Source organism: Zeus faber, assembly GCF_960531495.2.
Source record: "Zeus faber genome assembly, chromosome: 11".
Classification (NCBI taxonomy): domain Eukaryota; kingdom Metazoa; phylum Chordata; class Actinopteri; order Zeiformes; family Zeidae; genus Zeus; species Zeus faber.
The window spans coordinates 6148139-6170577 of NC_137205.1; the positions used below are offsets into that span (position 1 = coordinate 6148139).

The 22439-nt window shown below is 43.3% G+C and overlaps 1 protein-coding gene across 1 annotated transcript in view; it reads right to left on the reverse strand.

Annotated features, from left to right (window-relative positions):
* Positions 1-21779, reverse strand: part of epn2 (epsin 2) — a gene marked incomplete at its 3' end in the record, with an annotated part of 24389 nt that extends 2610 nt beyond the window's left edge. The window contains exons 1-7 of the mRNA XM_080009533.1: positions 21117-21779; positions 20307-20461; positions 6509-6615; positions 6069-6173; positions 5666-5810; positions 3520-3672; positions 3068-3160 (exon numbers count right to left, since the gene is read on the reverse strand). Of these exons, the coding sequence (XP_079865659.1) occupies positions 3068-3160; positions 3520-3672; positions 5666-5810; positions 6069-6173; positions 6509-6615; positions 20307-20461; positions 21117-21547 (1189 nt within the window). The 5' untranslated portion in view covers positions 21548-21779. The remainder of the gene's footprint in view (positions 1-3067; positions 3161-3519; positions 3673-5665; positions 5811-6068; positions 6174-6508; positions 6616-20306; positions 20462-21116) is intronic.
* Between the last annotated feature and the right edge of the window lie 660 nt (positions 21780-22439).

The window sequence follows — 22439 nt, forward strand, 5'->3', positions numbered from 1 at the left end:
CGTCAAGCATGGAGGTGGAAGCATTATGCTTTGGGGGTGTTTCTCTGCTAAGGGGACAGGTCGACTTCACCGCATTGAGGGAAAGATGGATGGGGCCATGTACCGTGAAAACCTGGGTGACAACCTCCTTCTCTCAGCCAGGACACTAAAAATGGGTGGTGGATGGGTCTTCCAGCACGACAATGACCCAAAACATACAGCCAAGGCAACAAAGGAGTGGCTCAAGAAGAAGCACATTGAGGTCATGGAGTGGCCTGGCCAGTCTCCGGACCTTGATCCTATAGAAAATCTGTGGCGGGAGCTGAAGCTTGGAGTTGCCAAGCGACAGCCTCGAAACCTTAAAGTTTTGGAGAGGATCTGCAAAGAGGAGTGGTCCAAAATTCCTCCTGAGATGTGTGCAAACCTGGTAATCAACTACAAGAAACGTCTGTACTTACCAACAAGGGTTTCTCCACCAAGTACTAAGTCATGTTTTGATAGGGAATCAAATACTTATTTCACTCAATGAAATGCAAAATAATTTGTATCTTTAATTTAATGTGATTTTCTGGATTTTCTTTTTGATATTCTGTCACTCACTGTTATAATAAAGCTACCAAAAATTACCACAAAAATTCTAGACCGTTCACTTTGTCAGTGGGCAAACTTAAAAAATCAGTGAGGGATCAAATAATTATTTCCTCCACAATTTCCTCCACAATGCAATGATGATACCAATATATATATATATATATATATATAAAAAATCTCCAACCAAACTGGATTCAATTTACACTTCCCTGGTATCATCATTGCCCTAAAAACGATTCTGAAAAAAAAAAAATAAAAAGCTAAACCCAAGGGGTTACAGGTTTTCTATGATCAGGTTTTTCCCCTAAGAACTTCTCAAGCACTTTCAAGCACACACACAAAAGGGGGCTATTTTCAAGGTGTTCCAGCACTTTGAGGAACGGGTAAGAACCCTGTTAAATACTTTCACCCCCAGACACCTAGCAGATAATCCATACACCGTGTTGTGACAGGCCCCTTGAATGTCTGTCTGCACCACTCCCAGTCTGGTTCCCTCTCTGACACACACACGCATACACACAGGCACGCACACTAAAATGATCAGGATATGCGAGCTGCTCAGAGGCAGACAGCGTGGCAGCAGACACAAACACCGGAGGGCCACAAACGCTGCTGAGGTCTTCATTCATTGCAGAATGTGAGGGCAGCCACTTCAGACAACCAGAGGACCCCTTGTGAACCTCAGTCAATAGTGGGAGCTTCCTACATCTACTAATATTTCTACTGTCCAGATCTGGCGGTTGATGGCTTGGACGGCCGGGTTTTGTACCCACCAACAACCAACAAAAAAAAAAGCCGCTTCCTCGAACAACCATTTACAATAAAGACCTCTGTATTCTTTCTGTTAAAGTTAGACATCTTTTTATTAGTCAAATTATCAGACATTAATGGATGACTCATAACATGAGATTAATAGTCTTTATAAGAGCCGTCAGTTGATCCTCCTCACAAACATTTAACCCTTTGGATGCAAGTCCATTTCAAATCGACCCCATAGAACGGTTCATAGCCACTGCTTTATGAACCCCCACCCTCTCAAAAACTTCTCTCAGAACTGAAGCAGAATACTGTTTTGACCCTTGAGGTTGTCCGATAAGTATGCGTTAAATTTTGTGTTCCGGGTTTCAGAGACCTATTTTCGATTCAGCGATCCGCTTAAGGGGCCAAAGGTTGGGCAACGCCGCTGTACAAATCCGCATCTACCAGCGGTGTCGATACTGACATTTTGCCAGGATTTCTTGGAAGAAAAGAGTAACTTACCGTTCTGATTGTGCATAGGCTACCCTGCAAGCGACGCATTTTCCTGCTACATTTTAATAACAGCGGTCCAAGGCAAGCTAATGTTACATCCAATACATGGTGTTTTTGTTTCTTTGTCCCCCACACATCCTTGACATCATTGTGTCAAGTTATTTGTCTTGATCTGGAACGGCGGTCGCACACCACATCCATCACCGCCACATTCAACACACTGTGTGAAACTACTTCCTCAAATCTCCTTCAAGAAGAGAAACAGTCAGAGAGCAGCTGATCCTCAAATAATCCAACAGCCCAGTGAAACGGTGACACAGCCCACAAGAAAATGTGACACGGGACAAGACCAGAGAAAAAAAACAAAACAAGCTGACTGAAAAATAACATATATGATAGTGTTCAAATTTCTAAACATTTAACCACCATCTTTTTTGTTTTTGCTCCGGTCCGGGGACATTTGACAACAGACAAAACAAGCGTGTCCATGTCCTGTAAAGATCCTTGGATGTTAGTTTATGCTTTTAGGGATTTAAAGACGAAGAGGTTTTTTGTTTTTTTTTGCATCTACACAATGCATTTTAACCATACAAATGGGTCTCATTTGTCAACTTGCACATTCCTCGTGCATTTGGGTAAAAGGCTGCAATTCAGGAACGCCTCTGCATGGAGCGGGTTATGGCGCTTATTCGTTTTTTATGGCAAAAAGGAATTTGAGATAAGAATTCAAACTATAATTAGTTTACATTGGATTTTCACAATATGCAAAGACGTACGCATGGCCTTGAACAGCAACAAAAATGATCGCTGCTACCGAAAGCTGATGATTGCGTGAGTGTAATTAAGTGCATTCGTTAATAAAATGATGAAACATTGTTAATATACCGAGAATTTCAGACATGAGATCCTTTGTTTGACGCACTGATTTCCAATTTTCACTCATTTTTGGCTGATCCCTTTAGAACGGCCGCACTGGCGAATGGAGAGCAAGAGAGACCATTAACCCAAGGTCTCACACCCAATGTGTCCATTATCCAGCCATAGAGTCTTTAAGTGAGTAGCTCCACCCCCCCCACACACACGTCAGGAGCCTCTGGTGGAACTTCCCAATGACTCATAATGTACACAAACCATTAAGGGCCCTTTTATGTTTGCTTGCAGGACACGGACACACATATGGACAACATGGACGCTTTGACAAAGGGAAACGGGGACATTAGCGGAGAGACAGAGACAGGGTGAGTACCAGTGGGGACAGAGGAGGAGGAGCGGAGGCTGTCAAACTCTGAGAAGTCTTCTTTAGACGTACCGTTGGACACACTGAACAGGTCAAAGCTACCTGGAAAGAGACCACACACACACACACACACACACACACACACACACACACACACACACACACACACACACACACACACACACACACACACACACACACACACACACACACACACACACACACACACACACACACGTAAACACATAAAGCGGGCGTGCACATGTGACATAAACACACAAGGACAAATGGCAACAAAGACAACCACAATTCAGCACGGATGCTTTAGTAATCAGGAGAAAATGAGTAGGAATTACAACCAGGTGGGGTGGGGATAAAATAAAAAATATTTTATTTTTTATTTTTTTTTTACTCTGCCCAGTCATAAAATGATAACTACAAATGAAAAAAACCCAAGTCACCTGCGTTGGAGGTCTTGGGCCGGGTGGCCGCCTGGCCCCAGGGGTCAGCGGCCGGAGCAGGGTTGGTCGCCCAGGGATCGCCGCTCTTCAGAGGGGGGACGGAGGGGGAAGCGCCCCACGGATCAGCTGGGACCACAGGCTTGGGGGTGGCGCCTGAAGGGCCGGTGGAAAAGGGCAGCACGACATAAAGAATTTTTAAGTATAGAAAGAGTGTTTTTCGCATGAGGTTACACTTGTGTAACACTTGCAGTTGTGTTGTTGAGCGTCATGGTTTTGGGTACCAGGCTAAAAGCAGGATACAGAGCATATCTCCATAACAAAAATAACAAAAATATAACAAAAATAACACGTGAAATAACACGGGTCCTCGCTTTTAAATGGAAAGATAGAAATAAGAATTTACCATTGTTAACAATGAGGGGACAAGAGGACTGTTGAGATTCTTAAGCAGGACGTACGCTTAAAAAGACGCGAAAATAAAATACGTTAAAACCACCGGAGAACGCGTCAGCACACAATCAGCAGAACACAGGTACTCCTCACTTAAATGACCTACCTGTTTAACCACGTTCGGACTTACGACCAGCTCTCTGACCAGTCTGTATTGTACACTCTGTACAACACTGCAGCGTGCAAGCTGCATGCACAGCGTCTCAGCGTCAAGCATCTCATCGCACATCACCATTCTCAGTCTCAGTCTCGTTCGCGCAGTATGTCAGTATTCACTACACTAGCGTTCACAATGGCCACGCCCCCTTACGTGAAATAACACGGGTCCTCGCTTATCGACCAATTGACCTAACAACCTGGTCCGAGGAACAGAACTCGGTCGTTAAGTGAGGAGTACCTGTACTCAATAAGAATTCAATAAGAACTCGGCAGCGAAAGAAGCACAACTCAACAGCGGTTTTACTTTACATAAAGACAAAAAAAAATACAATTAAAAAGCAGTGAAATCAAACTCAATGTAATTTAATCACAGTACCCGTATGGCCCAAAATAGTGTCCAGGGCTTTTATTTCGTCTGGTTGCCGTGCTCCTTAAAATACATACATCTAAAATAAACTCACATTATGTTTTTTGTTAGGAGACATGGGGCCCACAGTGGACCAGGTATCGCTCTCTCTATAACACAATCCACTGTCCCAATCCAAGGCAGAATGTCCCTTAATTGGGTTCAAGATGTTTGTATCATACAAATAGAAACTAATAAAAACAAAACATCTAAAATAAAACACAGTAAAACTGTAGCACAGGAGGTGCGGAGCGATGCTGGAGAAGAAATAAAATCGTTCACGCTGACTCAGATTCAGCCTTGTTTACCATTTTTTTATTAGAGCACAGGTTTATATTCGAGGAGATGCCGTATCTATGAAACATTTTTTGAATGTTGCAGCTCAGGAAAAAACAAGCTTGTTGACGTCGGAAAAGGAGGAGGTAGAATGACCCGGAAAGGGAGGTTGAAGTCCGTCCCCTGCTATGACGCAACGGCATTTGGACCAATCATGACAAGGGGAGCGCTCAGAACGAGAAAAAGACAAAAGACAAAGTTCACCTGAGCCTTGTGCATGTGTGAATAGTAAAACTCACTAGTGGTGCCAGAAAGGTTGTCCCAGTAATTTACCAGAAACTATGTGTGAAAGGGGCTAAAACAGCTCTGAGTGGAGCAGGCAAGAGGGAGAGAGCAGCTCTCTCCTGCTGCCCCATCTCTCCCTCTCTGCGAACTGCACTTACATGGTACACTGTTTCAATGCTCGGATTTTTCCTGGTGGATAAAAAAAATAGCCTGTCAATTGCCGATCGATGGAGTCGATTGCAGACTTAGTTGTCATTCTGTCCAAGTCTAATTAGTGCCTCCCTACTAATCAAGCACAGGCGCAGAATTCTCTGTTAAACATTCCCCAAACACACACCCCGCAATCTCTGCAGTGATGCCGTTGGGCCGGCCAAGCAGGATTCTTACTCAACAAAGAGTCCCAGTGCTGAGGGCTGCAGGTGGAGCGCGCACACACACACACACACACACACACACACACACACACACACACACACACACACACACACACACACACACACACACACACACACACACACACACACACACACACCACTTTTTTCGGCATATTATATGCTTGTGTGTGTGTACCGTATGACTGCCAGGGATCTGGGGCGGCAGCAGCGGCCCCTGCGGCCCCAGCGGCCCCAGCGGCCCCAGCGGCCCCAGCGGCCCAGGGGTCGGCCAAGGCACCTGCTGCTGGAACGTCCATCAGATCCATCAGAGAAGACTGGGGCTGGAGAGACAGGGAGAGCAAGAGAACGAGACATGTTCAGCCAAACTTGCATATGGAACACATGGGTAAACATGTCAAAGTGGTATGACTGTGACTCAAAGATAGTAGAGAGGAGCTTGATTTGACTTCATTTAGAGAAGCCACTGTGTTCAAAAGTAATCATATCATTGTTTTATTAATTTGTTCCCCGACAGACACAAATAAGAAGGAATGACAGCAAAGCCCTGCTACAGCATAGCTTGTAGGGGGGCATGGTACCTCTTTCTTCTTCTTGGCCAGTTTGCCAGAGCTCGGGCCTCCCTTCTTGCTCTCCTCCAGGGCCATCTGCAGCCTCAGGTCGTCGCCTCGGCGGATGCGCTCGTCCTGCAAAAGGCAAACACACCTTATCTGTAGGCAGAAGAGCCACTGTCCATCCCCACCCACACACCCTCTTGTCTTTCAAGAGCCCAAATATGCAAATACGTTGTACGACGTACAATAAGGAACTTAGAATGCTCAACAAGCACTACATTTTGCTTAATAGAGGATCCTTGCTTGGCTAACACGTGAATCAAAGGACGTCTCAGTCAACACCTTGCATGCAGCAGTTTGCTTTTTGTATGTACAGCAAGAAACAATACCAAAAAATGGTGCTTTAGGCATAACAAGTTGCAAAATCAGAAACGAGTGAGTAGATCTGTGTTTGTCCGTGCATGTACCTTTTCTGCATCCTCTCTGCTCATGGCCAGGGCCAGCTGCACCTGCAACTCCTCCTCTCCAGTGGTCTGGGGTCGGGCCTGCTCCAGCTCAGAGCCAGCGACAGTGGCTAAAACACACAGACACACACAGTGTATAAAAATAATTTTCTCCGTTTCTATTATGTGTTCGCTTTCAAGGAAACTTGGAAAGGTTGACTAACTCGGTCTCGTTACAAGTCTGACTCATGATGTGTGAACTCTTCGTTGGAGGAATGACTCAATCGTTTTGTGTTTGAGTTTTTAAGTGTTGTAAAAGTGAACAAAAACCCATCATGCATTTTAATTCTAAAACACAATGCTGGCAAAATGGAATATTTGCACATTCAATTACACATAAAATTATGGCGATATGCAATATTTCCGAGTGGCAATTCAATAAGTATCGCAATTCTGCTGGTATTGGTATCGCAAGTTCTTAGTTGAACTCTCCGTCTCCGTGGGCGTCTGAGCCTAAAGAGATGGGGCTGTGTTCCAGCTGCTTTTACACGTGTACACACACACACACACACACACACACACACACACACACACACACACACACACACACACACACACACACACACACACACACACACACACACACACACACACACACACACACACACACACACACACAGTATTTGTGTGTGACCTCCTCCAGGGTAGGCATGGAGTGAGGAAAGGGTAGACAGACGAGGTGTGAAACAGCATGAAATGCATTTGTGCTGATATGGGAACAGTGTGTGCGTGTGAGAGAAAGAAACTGAATATTTCCCTTGGCTTATTGGATTGGAACAGGCCACAAGACAGCACAGAAATAACACACGCGCACACACAAAGAGGGCAGCCATGTGGACTGGTGGGAAAACAACCGTACGAAGAGTAGTGTCTGGAAGTGGAAAGTAGCGACTAGTGACTTTGTTGCGGTTTTGTCTGAAAGAGATACGTGATCGATGACAGACAGTTCTTCCACTCTGACCGTCTTCCTCGGTTCTGTTCCTTTCTGGTTTCCTCCTTACTCATGTTCTTGAAACAAGCCTTCTGAACATAATGGTGTGGACAAGTCATCTATCTGGGAGGGAGAGCCCAACCCTCACCTCGTTTTAAAGTCAGTTTTGCCTGCCAAGGCGTATTTCATTTGATGTTACTTTCTCAGGTGACCATCCACGTCCATGCCAATTTTCTCAAAAACTCATTCATTTGGAGTTTGGATTTCACCCCCCCCTCCCCCCATCTACTCAAAGCTCTCTGGACATATCCTTCTCTTCCGTTTTCTTCCTTTTCTCTGCCCAGCCTTTCCAGTTCAGCAGTCCTAGGATGGAAAAATCTGCTCGCCCTCATATGCCATGGTTAGACGTAGACCTCTTCCCTACACAAAGCCCAAATAATTGGCCGCAAAATTTGAGAAAATGCCTTTGTTAGGACGAATCCAGAATCGTCAAAACAAGAGTTTAAAATTACCTGGCTTGTCACAGACACTGAAAAATGGATGTGTATTCCAGCAAAGTTTGTAATGAATAGAGTTATTTTTTTCTGAATTGAAAAAATGGGAACACAGCAGGTTGTTTCCATTCTCACATGGACAATGTCTAAATGAGGAAGTGACATGTGACGTGCGTCCTTTTCAGTCCGTGGCAATGGTTTCAGTAAAAACACCACCCCCTCCGCTCTGGCAGATATTAGTCAACACGAGTTACCGGATTTTGATCTCATGAAGAAAACTTTCTGACGGAGAAGCTGTAGCATTTGGTTTTTACGTGTGTGGAGTTTAAAAAGCACAGGGTGAATCTGTGTATGTAGCGCTTGTTGGATATACACTCACTGAGGACTTCATTAGGACCTAGGGGTGTTACAATTCTCCAAATCCACTAAATGATTTGACTTTCGATTTTAAGGTCATGATTCGATTTAATTTTCATATGTATAATTTTTAGCACTGATGGCTAGGCCATGTTACACTACTTAGTCTTGATTTGTAAAGAAAAACCCTTGTTTCTCAATAAGTAACTTTGAGTCCAGTCACATGAAATCATTATAAATAGTTATTTTTTGTAGTGGAATAAATATAAACCGAATATTTCATACAATTGCATAGATAAAATAAATGCTTGGGAGCCGTGAGAGCCAGCTTTTTCAACACTACTGCAAGTGTGACTCTTCTCCACACCCTTGTCCATTCTTCTTTAATTTGAATTTTTTCCTAATTCTACTCATATCACACCATCAAGTTCCATTTAACATTATATTATCTTTGATATCACAATCCAAATTATATCCATAACATGAACTACTCTTATTGAGCATGTACTGCACGTACCGGAACTTCTCTCACGCTGCCAGTCTCAGTTCTGAGCTCTAAAGTGGACAAATCAAGTAGGAAAAAAATATAATAATAATAAAATATCATTTTATTGAATCGAAGTGCACTTTTTCTTTAAGATGATTAGAACGCACAAGCTGCGAGCTCTGACTCGAGCCGATACAGTACGCAGATTATTTTCACATAACGTTACATCAGAGATCACATTTATTTTGTCTCGTCAAGATCCATGTCGGACAATATTATCCACAAAAATACAGGGAGGATGGCAAACCTGCTTGTGATTTCCAACGCTCATTTAGATTGATTTTTTGATTTTGAATCAGAACAGCCCTATTAGGAAAACTATACTAATACCGGGGAGGACCTCCCTTTGCTCTCAAAACAGCCTCAATTATTCTTGGCATGGATTCCACAAGATCCATATTGCTTTGAGATTTTGCTCCATGTTGACATGATCGCGTCCCACAATTCCTGCAGATTTGTCAGCTGCACATTCATGGTGCGAATCTCCCGTTCTATCACATCCAGATGTTCTACTGTATATAGATCCAGTGACTGGGAAGGCAACTGAAGAACATTTAACTCATTGCCATGTCCATGAAACCAGTTGGGGATCTGGTGTATCATATACTGGAAGTATCCATTAGAAGATGGATAAATTGTGACAATGAAGAGATGCACATGGTCAGCAACCAGTCTCAAATGTGGGTGTGGCATTCAAGCAATGATTGATTGGTATTAAAGAGCTCAAAGTGTGTGAAGGAAAAAATTCCCCACACCAGTACACCACTGCCACCTGCCTGGACTGTTGACACAAGGCATGTGGGGTCCATGGATTATTGCTGTTGGCACCAAATTCTGACCCTACCATCTGTGTGTTTAAGCAGAAAATTCCAGAAAAGTCCAGATTCATCAGACCAGGCTACGTTTATCATGAGCCTGCAGCATCAGCTTTCTGTTCTTGCTGTTGGGGCTCATCAGCCTCAAGGTTCAATGTGTTGTACATTCTGAGATGTTTTTCCGCTCACCAAAATTGTACAGAGTGGTTCTCTGAGTTACCGTAGCCTGTCAACTCGAACCAATCTGGCCATTCTCCGTTGACCTCTTTCATCAACAAGGTGTTTCCATCCGCAGAGCTGCCGCTCACTGGGTGTTTTTTGCTAATTCTGAGTAAACTCAAGAGACTGTCGTGCATGGAAATCCCAGGAGATCAGCAGTTACAGAAATACTCAAACCAGCCCGTCTGGCACCAACCAGCGTTTCTGTTAACCGATAATTGCTGGTTTTTGACTGGTTAACTGTGTTGAAGTCCGACATATTTAAATCTCCCCGGTCATCATGTCTGGTGAAAATAATTCCATCCAAGCACACTGTAAAGTAGTGCATCATTTCGATAAAAAAAGTCTGCAGATCTGTCAATTTCTGCACTCAACAAGTTGCAGCGGGAAGCCAATCAGTTTGGATCATCTAAAGTTGATTTGAAAGCTTCACCTCTGACCAATCACATTTGTCGATATAGAACTAAGCCCCGCCCCCTCCCTCGTGGACAGGTTGAGCTTGTAAACACACACGGAGCGGAAGCGTCCAGAACTCTGAGGAAAAACAGAAAGATGATGTGTCGTTGGGACACATACATCCACAGTTTGGCATTTTTTTTGCAATATTTAAGTTCTGACCCAAAGCAGAGGGTAAATATCCATTGTGTAAAATATGTCGACGGGAGACACCAAAAACTTTATTTATTTAAACCTACTTGCCAAATTGATTTTGTTTTTGATTTGATCAAATTTTATTTTAGTGAAATGTTAATAAAAGCACCTGCACTTGTTACTTATTGTTCATAAACAAATTATTTGATTTCAAGTAGTAATATTCATCATTTTTATTCATTTATTTTAAAAGTTGCGTTTACTGACGGGACTTATTTTATTTTTAATATTCAATAAAAAATATTATACATTTACATGCCTTGATGATGTCCCTCTCTATACTGCCTACTTATCAATTGTTTTTAAGCTTGATAAACAGATAATATTTGACCGGAATCTCTCCCATTTGTCCAGGTAGTGGCTGGTACAAATTTTTTTCAAACGGAAACTCTGGCACCAAAAATCAAGCCACGGTCCAAAACACTCTGACCAATTGGTATTGTTTACTGTGTACAATACCGCAACGTGCGCGCTGCGCGAGCAGCGTCTCAGCATCAAGCATCTCATCACCGTTATCAGTCTCAATCTTGCAGTCTGTCAGTATTCACCACGGCCATGCCCCCTTAGGTGATATAACACGGGTCCTCGCTTATCGACCAATTCACTTAACAACCTGGTCGTAGGGACAGAACTCGGCCGTTAAGTGAAGAGTACCTGTATTGTAGATGGACTCAAGAGTTTAATACATTCCACCATTTTCATCATACTTGAGGGAAAGCATAGACTAGGACGGTCACGGTGAAGAAATTTCCGCAGTGCTGATATAGGGGGGCTCAACCATTTTTTTCTGTTCTACAAGGGCTGATGTTTACGTTGCTTTATTAAGACAAATAAAGATTTCTTATAGTTCAGCTATTTTTCTATGCCAGAGGTTTCGCAACCACTGGGCCGCGGACTGGTGCCGTGAACTGGCATTTGCCACCGGGCCGTGAGAAGGTGGACAGGAAATTCTTCAGAAGTGATCTGCTAAACATCTCTGCAGCAGAGCAGCAGCAGGACACAGTGTAAATTAAATACATCTATATTTAATTGCCTTGTTTGGAGAAAATATTACTCTCATCAGAGCTGTGTAGCTCCACAATATCTTCAGCCCTACCGGTCACCAGATTTTCATTATTATGACATTTTGCATAAAATAAACACAGGCTACAATTAAATGGGAAAAGCCTGATGAAACATAAAAACAAAAACATGTTAGTGGTCGCGGATGAGGCAGTTTTCTGCACAGCCCCTGTGTGCTTGTTACACAAGAGGTGGGTCTCTAAAGAGTTTCAAAGACGGCTTGGACGATTTAGTTGGTGACAATTTTGGAAAACTTTCATATTGGAAACACTGTAGAACTTAAACCTGCCATTTCACAGCAGCAGCAGGCCAGCAACAGCCGATGACAGGGTTGAAAAAGTGCTGTATCCCGTCTAACACATTTGACCTAAAATGTATAATTAACATGCAATAAATATATTAGATCTGACCCGTGCAGAGCCGAGATGCATATACTTTTGGCAGCTAATGAGAGAAACACACAAACAAATAAATACATTAAAATACATTGCTTGACGTGAAAACTGCAGCGCAAATAAACACGGCACAAATCTGACCCGAACAGACCTGGTTATTTTGTCTCCAACGGTGGGAACCGTATTACCCTACCACCCAACTTGCTTTCCCCCCTAAAGATTTGAATTGTCCTCAAGCATTTTACCATTGTAGGCATGCTTTCCTTTTTCCCTGTGCCATCATGTTTTTCTTTCTATAAAGATACGTTTTAAACCAAATATTGCATTTGAGTTGCTTTGCGCTTCCATTCTCACTTTGCTTTTTTTCCTCCCCCAAAAAACAAAATCACCAGCAATTATGTACACAGCAGATCTCGTAGCCCCAAATTTAAGGATTTGTGATACATTGTGTTAATGATGCAACTGGTTTAGAGATAACCGTTGTCATAACTTGAATTCATGTGGCTTTTGTCCGGGATTTTTGCTGAGACATAGCAGGATTTTTCTCCCACTGGGGTGTCAGGCCACTGACGAGCACCACAGTCCTGTAGAGACCCCTTCCCCGCAGCACTCCGGGTCTAGCTCGGATGTTTATTTTTCTCAGCCCATTTCCTGATTATGTACTTTGTTGTCTACATGGGACATGTGCATGCAGACCTGCCAACCTTGGGAAAATATTTTAATTACCACAATAGTGTAACAGGGAGTCTCCGTGGCATTTGAGTTATTGCAGCTAAAGCACTCCCTCAGTTATTCACACCGTAGCCGTCTCGTAACCAGGATAATCACATCACATGTTAGCTACTACGGCTAACTATATACAGTATACAAATTCATATCATTAGGATTTAGCCCTTGAAATGCATCATCTCATAAAGTTACCGAACATGTTTACTAACTAGAGATGCACTGATTGCAATTCTCTTTTGCCGATTCCTATTTCAGATTTTTTTAAAGTCTGACCTGCAGACTCCGATTTTTGATCGGTTGTACGTTGATGACAAATACATCCCGTGATCGGATCACGCTCACATGACTGGACAGTTGCACCTGCGGACTACTGCGTCAATGTTCAGTTACCACAATAGTGTTCATTATTCAATATGGAACAATAATAGAATATGAAACTGTCTCTGAGTTCCAATAAAATAGAACATGGGACTGTCACCAAGTTTCAGTATAATTCAACCTGTCACTCTCACTGAGTTTTAGTAGGACCCAACATATAACTAACATGGAAATGTCCAGTCCAAACTTCAAATGAAAATCTTTCACTTTAAGTGCAAATATACATTTGAATTATATTTATATTGTACTTTGCAAATAAATTGTAATCATTACAAAAAAATAAATAAAAGGCTGACTCTTCTCACTATCGTTCACTGCAGGTCCGCCTGCGCTCACCGTTTATTAACCAACTGAGCAAATGGAACGACTCGTTTTACTGAGTGACTCCTCAAGAACCGAGTCTCAAAAAAGAGTCTTCATTTTTAAGACTTTTTAATCACGAGAGAAGCTCCGCTGTGAGTGGTAGAAATGCAGTCTGCACAATGCTCGAATATTGTCAGGCGAAAAATAATTTATCTTATCTTCGTTTACCTTGAAATACCTCCAAACATTTGACATTTTCTTGCTTTTGCTCTCTTTTTTTGAGCGTCAACTGTGCAACTATGTTACATTACGTTTGGATTGGGTTTGAGTATTGGAGCATTTTTACCATGGATTATATGAGCACTGTTGAGCACTGTACATGAGCACAGTACAACTTACACAGTGTATACATTTTCTGGCACAGAATCAGAAAAATAATATGACACTGATTGGCCAGTGAAATCCGACCAATTCCAGTTACCGGTCGATCAACAGTGCATCTCATGTTACATTAACGATTACATTTTTGTGCTTTATTATAACTCTGCCACTTCCCATTTTACCTGAGCAATGCAGTGTTACACCTCGGTGGATAATAAAGTACCGCTCAGTGTGCAGCGTATCAGCGGATGTTGTGTGGGAGGAAAGAGATGTACTTTAAAAACCCAATAAATGTACGGCAGCAATTCCCAACCTATGGGCTGCAGCCCACCAGTGAGAGGGTATTGCAAGTGGGCCGCCAAATCATGAGCAAGACAGATTGTATAGGGAAAAAAAATACACTGAAAAGTATGTTCATTTCTATGCACTCAATACTTGGCTGGGCCTCCTTTTGCATGAATTGCTGCATCAATGCGGCGTGGTATGGAGGCTATCAGCCGTGTGGCACTGCTCAGGTGTAATGGAAGCCCAGATTGCTTTGATAGCAGCCTTCAGATCATCTGCATTGTTGGGTCTGGTGTCTCTCATGTTCCTCTTGACAATACTCCATAGATTCTCTATGGTGTTCAGATCAGGCGAGTTTGCTGGCTAATCAAGCACAGTAACACCATGGTCATTGAACCAGCTTTTGGTACCTTAGGCAGTGTGGGCAGGTGCCAAGTCCTGCTGGAAAATGAAATCAGCATCTCCATAAAGCTTGTCAGCAGAAGGAAGCATGAAGTGCTCTAAAATTTCCTGGTAGATGGCTGTGTTGACTGTGGACTTCAGAAAAAACAGTGGCCCAACACCAGCAGATGACATGGCAGCCCAAATCATCACTGACTGTGGAAACTTCACACTGGACTTCGAGCAATGTGGATTCTGTGCCTCTCCACTTTTCCTCCAGACTCTGGGACCTTGATTTCCGAATGACATGCAAAATGTACTTTCATCTGAAAAGAGGACTTTGGACCACTGAGCAACAGTCCAGTTCTTTTCCCCACAGCCCAGGTAAGACGCTTCTGACGTTGTCTCTGGTTCAGGGGTGGCTTGACACGAGGAATGCGACATTTGTAGCCCATGCCTAGGATTTGTCTGCGTAGTGGCTCTTGATGCGCTGACTCCAGCCTCAGTCCACTCCTTGTGAAGCTCCTTTTGTGGCTTACCCTCCTTATGGAGAGTGTCAATGACTGTCTTCTGGATATCTGTCAAGTCAGCAGTCTTCCCCATGATTGTGTAGCCTACTGACCCAGACCGAGAGACCATGCTCAGGAAACCTTTGCAGGTGTTTTGAGTTCAATAGCTGATTAGGGTGTGACACCATAACTTTCCAATATTGTATTTTTTCACAATAGACAATTTTCTGAGACACTGAATTTTGGGTTTTCATTATCTATCGCCACAATCATCAAAATTTCAAGAAATAAAGGCTTGAAATATTTCACTCTACGTGTAATGAATCTATATAATATATGGCTTTCACTTTCTGAAATGAGTGACAAAATATTGAACTTTTTCATGATATTCTAATTTTATGAGATGTACCTGTATATATTTACAAAAACGTTTTTAAATGTAAAAAAAAAAAAAAAAATCATTTCATGGTATTTTTTCTTTAAAACCTTCAAAAATGCATCATCACTGATAGATAAAACGGCCCTTATTGATCGATGTGCACCTGTACATTTTTGAACTTGCGGTGAGACTCAAAATGGATGGTTGGCGAGCATCAGGTAAAGAAAAAAAAAAAATGTAAAAGGAAAGGCGGACGGGCGGGACAGTCCCACCTGTCAAACAAAAAAGAAAGGTTCGGAGAAAGTATAGCGCTGAATATTTAACATTGGGATATTTTTGGACAGGCACGGAAGATGAAACATTACCGCTGTGCGTGATGTGTTTCGAGATTTTAGAAAACGAAGCTCTGAAGCCATGTAAACTGCGCAGTCACCTCGAGACACAACACCAACAGGACATGTCCAAGCCGCTTGAGTCTTTCGATAATAAACTCAAGGAGTATCAGGCAAGAAGAAAGTCATCAAAACGTCATGTATGGGCACCGAGAAGCTGTGCGATTCCTTATGCCTTTCCCAACAACATACACTACTCACAAAAACTAGGGATATTCGGCTTTCGGGTGAAATTTCAGGATGAACCTAAAATGCACTATAACCTTTAGAGATGAACTTCATTTGACCTTCTCTAAACTTTTGAATGCACATGTCCAACTGTTCAATGTTTCAGTACTTTTTGCACAACTTGCTGTTCTCTAACAAGGAGCTGAAAGGCAAAATTCACAACAGGTGTTTGATCCATGAATCGACCAATACATTTCCTGGTTCAATTAGAATTGGTATTTAAACAGTCCTCTTCATCATGCTGTTCACATTTTGACATCATGAGACCAAGACGACGCCTAACAACTGATCAACAGTACCTCGCCATTGTGAGGCTTTAAACAGGATGTTCTCAGAGGGAAGTGGCCACCGAGCTTAGAGTGTCACAGAGTGTCATCAGCAGGTTGCAACAGAGATACAGAGAGACTGGAAGAGTCACAGAAAGGCATAGAAGTAGACGTCCTTTGGCCACATCCCACACTGATGAGTGCTTCATTGTGAACAGTGCCCTGCGGAACCGGATGATGAATGCCACTCAACTCCAGGCACATTTAAGGGAGGTGAGAGGCACTCAAGTGTCACGTCAGACCATTCAAAACAGTTTACATCAGCGTGGTCTGCGTGCTAGACGACCTGCAAGGGTACCTGACCACACCACCAGGCACAGGCATCATCGTCTTGCATGGGCTAGGGAGCATTGACGCTGGACAAGGGACCAGTGGCCTCAGTGCTGTTCTCTGATGAAAGTCGATTCACTTTGAGCAGAAATGGCGGTGCCATGCCTCAGCAGACAATAAGTCGACTTGTGAACGGCATGAGACGTGGTTGTCAAGCTGTACTTGATCCTCAAGGGCACATGACAAGTTATTGAGACATTGACATTTTTTGTTGTGGTATACCCACCACTGTTGTTGGCTTTTGTTTCAATAAATTGTTGAGATGAGGAAATCACCATTGCATGCTTCTACTTAAATGCCCTACTTTCATGATATAATATCACTGTAGCATGAACTTTTTACATTTTCCATAAATTTCACCCGAAAGCCAAATATCCCTAACTTTTTGTGAGTAGTGTATCTCTAGGAGACTGGCTTTTCGGCGCTTGTGGCATTGAAGGCGAAATATAGGAATAAACTGAATGTTAAGCCAGATCTTCGCCTGAGACTGTCGTCCCTTAAGCCAGAGATCAAGCATTTGGTGTCTGCCATGCAACACCAGCCTTCTCATAAGGTGAGTTCATACTAATGTGCTCCTGTTGTTAGTTTTTTCAGCGCTGGCGTGAGTCCTGAGTTTTAACCCACCTCTTTTTTTGTTTTACCATTGCTGCACTTTATGTATGAGAATGCATATGATTGTTAAAACATACGTCCTCTGAGAACGCACTGTTTGGCTCCCGTATTACTGCTGGTCTGATGTGGGCCATAAACACTCTTGAGATTTTCAAGTGGGTTGCGAGTCCGAAAAGGTTGGGAATCGCTGATGTACGGTATTGTTTTGGATTGATTAATTTCCATCATTAAATTACCAAATACACACACACACACACACACACACACACACACACACACACACACACACACACACACACACACACACACACACACACACACACACACACACACACACACACACACACACACACAGGTACCTCGACTTACGACTGTAATTCGTTCTATAAGAATGGTTGTATGTTAAAACAGTCGTATATCGAAGCAATTTTTCTCATATACACCACTCTCATATTTTTCTGTGATTTCCTTCTTAGTTTCAATGGGAGTCATTGCCTTTTCTTTTTCCATCCTTCTTCTTAGAACTCATCATGAAGGGTGAAAATAAACAAAATACACAGCACAAACACAGTTAATATGAAAAAATATTGATAAGCCACAAACTACGTGCACACACGATGTAGGTCGCCCGCTGACTGCCTGCTGACTGACTGCTGACTGGCCGCCGAAGCGCCAACTGCACATTTTCCACGGTCGTATCTTGGAGCAGTCGGTCGCAAGTCGATACAGATTTTCGCGACTATTGCTACTTGTATGTTGGATTAGTCGTAAGTAGATGCAGTCGTAAGTCGAGGTACCACTGTATGTGTGTACATACACACACACACACACACACAGGAGGAAATAATTATTTGATCCCTCACTGACTTTGTAAGTTTGTCCACTGACAAAGAAATGAACAGTTTATAATTTTAGTAGTAATTTTTGTTAGGTCAATTTTCTCCAAGTCCAGAGTAATATGAGATTCACCATCGCTGTCGTTCTCCGCGTCGCCGTCGTAGAACTGACTTTCATCACGGAAAATAAAGGCCAGTACGCGCTGCTAACACAGACTTGGATCCATCGCACTGGTCAGATTAAGGTCTGAAATATGATTCAGAGCTTCCACCACCCGCTTCGCATAATCCATAACAATACGGAGATGAAAGTTTTCACAGACAAGTGAGACCGGAACCCCCCCGTGCAGCGCTTAAACCGCCTGTTTACGGAAGTGACGTCGTTGCGTGACGCAAAGGGTATTTCTTCTTCGTGGTTTCACAACAGTGGCTCGTGTGTGTAAAAGTAGTACGATTTAAAGGTTGAATTCTATCAAAGTGGTTTCACATTGTGACTTCACATCACATGGAATATGGATGAATGATCTTCACCTGGACGCTACCTTTAAAGGAAACGACCGATCGGCGTTATTCAGCGCTGTTCCGTGTCCTGGTAAGTGAACTGCGTTTCCCCATGTAATCTAACGGGAATATTTAACTCAACGGTTTAACATTTTTCTACTATTTATAAACTTGGTTTTGAGAATACGTTGACATAAAAAAAACAAAAACACAAAGGAACACGAATCTGGAAAAATCAATTTTTTTTTTCTATTTATTTGGCTGCTACTGGCGATTTCAGAAATTCGCGAGATGGCGAGTTTTGCTGTGGTGGGACACCTTGCAAAACCCTCAGTCTTTCTTTTTTTTTATAAATATTTGGACACAACTATGCTACTTGATACAGTAGGGGGCAAAATAAATGAGCATTTTCATGGCTTGTCATCCCTGAATTTGAATTGTTATTGAGCAGGCAGATCACTTTAAAAAAGGGTAAATCATGAAACGCTTTAGATAACTTTAGATAAAGAGGCCTCCCCATTCAAAGATAGTGGAGCCTGGAGACTTTTGGGGAATGCCTTATTAATCTCAGTAGAACCTAATGATGGTTCATTTTTAATGTGAGAGAGAGGCTGAAAACCAACAGTCACATACAGCTTTGGCCCTTCATTCACACCGAGGCTGAACAACAAAACCCGGAAAAATTTGAGCAGGAATTCCAAAAATCTTCCCCAGTAATGAGTAGCCATGCTCCTATTGGACGCCAGACTCCCCGTGCAGTTCCTCAACTGATGACTCAGCTGCCAGAACTTCCGCCCCAGAGCTTGAGTTTCACACCATATTTCACACGCAGGAATTCAGGCAGTACATATGCATGCACGCCAGGGAACGCGCAGCGGTGCCGTTTATGCAAGACCAAAAAAATAAAACTATCGTTTTTGCGACAAACAGAGAGGAAATTATACACAATAGCTAATGCACACACACACACACACACACACACACACACACACACACACACACACACACACACACACACACACACACACACACACACACACACACACACACACACACACACACACACACACACACACACACACACACACACACACACAAAATTGCAGTAATTGGAAAATTCTGTATTCAATTCATACATTCACGTCAGGAGAAGCGAGTGTGAATATGCGGGGAGGGGCTGGCGGGGAAATTTACTTCCATTTCCTTGTGTGTGTGTGTCTGTGTGTGTGTGTGTGTGTGTGTGTGTGTGTGTGTGCCTACACTCAAGAATGCTGCCCTGTGATGTTCCTGTAACCGAGAGACGGGCTTCAGGATGTAGGCCAATGCTCCACCGGGCAGGACTAACAGTTCAGACCCAACAGAGAGGAACATTTTTTTGAAAAATTACTATTGACAATATGAGTCCAATTGTTAGAGCTTCGGAGGATTGGTGTCATTGCTACTTTTAGTTCTCGAAGGTTTGCTTCCTGGGCTCCGTCCCTGGAGCAGTTGTGGTAGGTGCTGTAGTTTGAAAGCAGTATTGTAAATTCATACCATTAAGCCATCACTAAAACTCATATAAATATAGAAAGGAAAATTAAGTAACAGAGCATCTGGTGAGTGTTATAAATCTGTTCTGCTAGAATAAAAGAGATGTTCCTCAATGGCAACCAAAGGTGTAGACCGTAAATTTTGCCCAATTTAAGTGTTTGTGGGAGCGTTTACAGAAAGCAGATACTCACTGCCGTGGTAGGACGCGGGGGAGCCCTCTGACTTGCCATACTCGTCGCTGTAGGAGGTGGAGAGGTTGGGCTGGGAGGAGCCCCGGCCGAAGCCCATCTGGCTACCCCCCGTGGACACCTGGGCCATGCGCTCCTTGGTCTTCAGGGCCTGGGACCTGTCGGGCGCAGCAAAACGTCAAGACGTGACAGGAGAGAAAGGGGGACTGTGGGCATTAATGTGGCTATGACGTCATCCTGTTGCCACATGCTCCTGCCAACCAGCTGTGTTCATATGCACAGACCATACGATCGTGTAGGATTCTGTGGTTTTCGGTTAAAACCTGCAGTATACTGGGTCTGTGTACAGATAGATACAATTGTTTGCTTTTCACAGAGCAACATGTATGAGATTGAATTAAGAATTGGCCAATATGGAACACTGACTGCCATCCAAATAAGACCCGCAAAACAGTTGTGTTTTGTCACCTGGGATCTTACTGGTGCCAACTTTCTAACTGTGAATATAAAACCGTAAATGTTACTATGTTTAACCTTAAAAACAGTGGAATTATAACTTGAAATCAAAGCTGAATATAATCTAAGCAAGTTGTAATGTATGCAGATACTTCAACAAGCCAACATCAGTCAGTTAGCATCTGGAATTGGGGGTCAATCAGTAAACTTAACCTCGGAACACATTTTTTTGAAGCATGTACAAGTAGTGCCTAAAGGGTTGGTAATGCTTTCTGCTTATTGATATGTGAACAGCGAACATGAATTAACTACTAAATTCCCAGACCACCCTCAGCATGTGCAGGGTTTGTGACTCACCTCTCTCCCTTGAGACGGTCCTCATCCTTGAGCAGCACCACCAGCTGCTTGCTCTTCTCCCGAACATTGATGCCCTGGTCCTTACCGTCGCGGTCCACGTACTGGAAGTCCTTGAGAGTCTGGATGGCAAAGATGTTCTCCTTGCACTGCAGCGCCACGCGCTCCGAGCCCGTCTTTATCAGGTAGTCCAGCAGCGTCAGTGCCTTGTAGACGTGGCGCCAGTTCTTGCCATGGTCATTGAGCCTCTTCCATATCATGCTCATGATCTCGCTGAAGGCCACCACGTTGTAGGTAAGGTCAGCGATCTCTGACATGAGCGAGGACGATGGGCCCCATGGGTCATTGGAGGTTGCCTCGCGCACCTTCTTCTCTGCGTCCGAGTAGTTGTTCACCATGTTCTTCATCTGCCGACGGATGGTGGAGCTCGGCATGATGACAGCTGTTTGTGGTGGGTGGGGTAATCAAGTTCCGAAGTCAAGTTGAGCTATTGAACGCTCCTTGTCTAGCAACCGTATCCTTTCAAACTGTCCTCGAGTCTGTGTCCATTCACACGGCACGCCCGTGGCCTACCTTCCCGTCCACAACTGTATGGTGTTCGTCTTGTGTGTGTGTGTGTCTGTGTGTGTGTGTGTGTGTGTGTGTGTATATATTGGTATGTATCTATTTATAGGTTTCTGTTTATGGGGCTTGTCCCAGCCCGGTCTAGGGGTCCCGAGTCTTCCAGAACAGCGTCTGCTAAAACCATCTCCACACACGGAGAGCTGGCCGGACACATGACCATACCATCACCTGCAGACAGAAAGGAGAGGCACCAAGTCAGTAGGAGAAGAGAAAGAACTGTTGAAGAGAAAAAGCAGAACACATTTGTTTGGGTTTGTGAATGAGTCATGTTATGCCAGTAAAAACATCGATCCAACCAATTATATGGAAGAGAAGTCACCAGCAAACAAGCTTAACAATCTTGGGTAAATTCAGATCACAATCATTTTATTCAGCTTCCTTCACATTAGGGGGATTAGTTCCCTTTAACTTCAGGGTTAATTCCAGATTTTGCACTTTGAAAATTGGACAAATGTGTTTCACACACTAGCATTAGGTTTTCACCACAACTGTCAATGTAGCCCTTGTTTCCAGGCGTGAATGATAAGGAAATGAATGCCACTGTGAAGACACTGCAGCCACTGTAGTTTGAAACATTGATTATTTGACACTGACACATAATTTTGAAGAACGGCAGTTACTTCTCCTTGAAGACTGGGGGTTGGTGTGACCGATTAGACTGCTTTTCCACTTTGATAATCTCCCTTTAGCTGACAGTGGTCT